The sequence below is a fragment of the Malurus melanocephalus genome, unplaced genomic scaffold, assembly GCF_030028575.1.
Source record: "Malurus melanocephalus ecotype Western Australia unplaced genomic scaffold, MMel_1.1 scaffold_1050, whole genome shotgun sequence".
NCBI classification, from domain to species: Eukaryota; Metazoa; Chordata; class Aves; order Passeriformes; family Maluridae; genus Malurus; species Malurus melanocephalus.
The window spans coordinates 17,873-19,558 of NW_026624282.1; the positions used below are offsets into that span (position 1 = coordinate 17,873).

Below are 1,686 nucleotides of genomic sequence, written 5' to 3' on the forward strand. Positions count from 1 at the left end.
CTGCATCTATTGCCACCCACCCAGGCCCAGGCAGACCATGAACAAACTCACTTGCCCTTGAAGTCCTCAGCCAGGCTCTGCATCTTGCTCAGCTCCCCTTCCAGGTTCTCCCTGTCTGTCATTAAGCTGCTCAGGTGCCTCCTGAGGTTGTTCACATAGGTCTCGAAGATGGGCTCAAGGTCATTCCTCACAGTTTTGTTCCCCTGTTCTTGCAGAAGGGCCCACTTGGTCTCCAGRACCTTGTTCTGCTGTTCAAGGAACCGGACCTGGAGGGAGAAAAGTTCTTTAGGATGGTTTTCCTGGGGAAGCTGAGGGATATCCTGCGAGGATTCACTTGGTGGAAGGTGGGAGCCCTCAGCCCCTGGGGAACAGCTGACAATTCAAACATTCCTGCTCTCTTTCCCAACTCTGCTTCCTCACACCCAGCRCCACCACTTTGTCCCTGTTTTCTGATCTCACCTCAGCATTCCCGGGAAATGTTAAATGCTCTCAAATCTGGAAACACTTGGGATTTTTTTCCCAGGCTGCTGATGTTAGAACTGGCAGTACAGGAGCAGCAAAATTGGGGATGAAGATTGGATGAAGATTTTGTGCTTCCCCACCAAAGAAACACCACAGCAAAACCAAGAATCTATGGTCTCACCTTGTCGATGAAGGAGGCAAATTTATTGTTGAGGGTTTGAATCTGCTCCTTCTCCTCCTTGCGGATGCTCTGGATGTTGGGGTCGATCTCCAGGTTGAGCGGCTTCAGAAGGCTCTGGTTCACTGACACTTCATGGATGCCCCCGGCTGGGACAGCRGGGAACCCAGGGCCACCACCAAACCCAAAAGGACCGGCAACCGCCCCGCCAAACCCGCAGGAGATCCCAGTGCCAGCACCAAAACCTGCAGATCCGCAGAACCCTGAGCTTCTCCCGGCTACAGAAATCCTCTGGCACCCGCTGAGGCCATGGAGGCTCCTGCTCCCAAAGCCTCCAGTGACCCTKCCATGGCCAGTGGTGGCCACGCAGCTTCTGGGATGGGGCACAGGGCGTGGGCAGTGGCCGGAGATGCTGGGGATGAAGGCAGAGGCGGCGCTGAARGCAGCTCTGGTCTGGCTCTTCACRGTGCACTGGCGGGACATGGCAGCTKCCAGRGGTGATCCAAGGAGTGAGAAAAAGTGKCTGGAGGTGAATTTGTGCTCCCCCAGCCTGGGACTGGCCCTTTATACCCTCCTGAGGAAGGGAAYGGCTCCAGAGTGGGGCTCACCCCGCTGATTAACCGAGCCTGGCACACCCACGGTGAGTTCACCATGAGCACCCATGGAGATCTCAAAAAAAAGTGCAGGGGTTGCATTTTTTTTTGGTGTTGAAATATCTGAGAAAACCTCGATAGCGGCTGCTCAGCTGCTGTTTGCAGCCGCCCCTTTCCCACTTCCTCTTCCACGGCTGCAGGAGATGGTTCCTTGTTGGGCAAGTGTTTGCTCATCTCCATCCCMCAGGTGAATCAACCCCGGTTGTGTAAGGCTGATTGGGCTGATTTTGGGATGTTGGTTCCTGGTGCAGGGTCTGAGCTCTGAGGAGCCTCTGATYTGGAATTTTGGTTCTGAGAAAACTCCAGAGGGGCAGCAGCACCTCAGGCCATGACTGGTGGAAATTCTGGGCTCGTTCTTATGCCCAAATGAGAATTCTTTAAAGCAGGGCTGGT

At 54.5% G+C, this 1,686-nt stretch overlaps 1 protein-coding gene across 1 annotated transcript in view; it reads right to left on the reverse strand.

The window, feature by feature from the left end:
- The window catches only part of LOC130586062 (keratin, type II cytoskeletal 75-like), a 4,903-nt gene extending 3,726 nt beyond the window's left edge, over positions 1-1,177 (reverse strand). Inside the window, exons 1-2 of the mRNA XM_057386772.1 lie at positions 644-1,177; positions 52-266 (exon numbers count right to left, since the gene is read on the reverse strand). Coding sequence (XP_057242755.1) covers positions 52-266; positions 644-1,123 — 695 coding nt within the window. The 5' untranslated portion in view covers positions 1,124-1,177. The remainder of the gene's footprint in view (positions 1-51; positions 267-643) is intronic.
- Between the last annotated feature and the right edge of the window lie 509 nt (positions 1,178-1,686).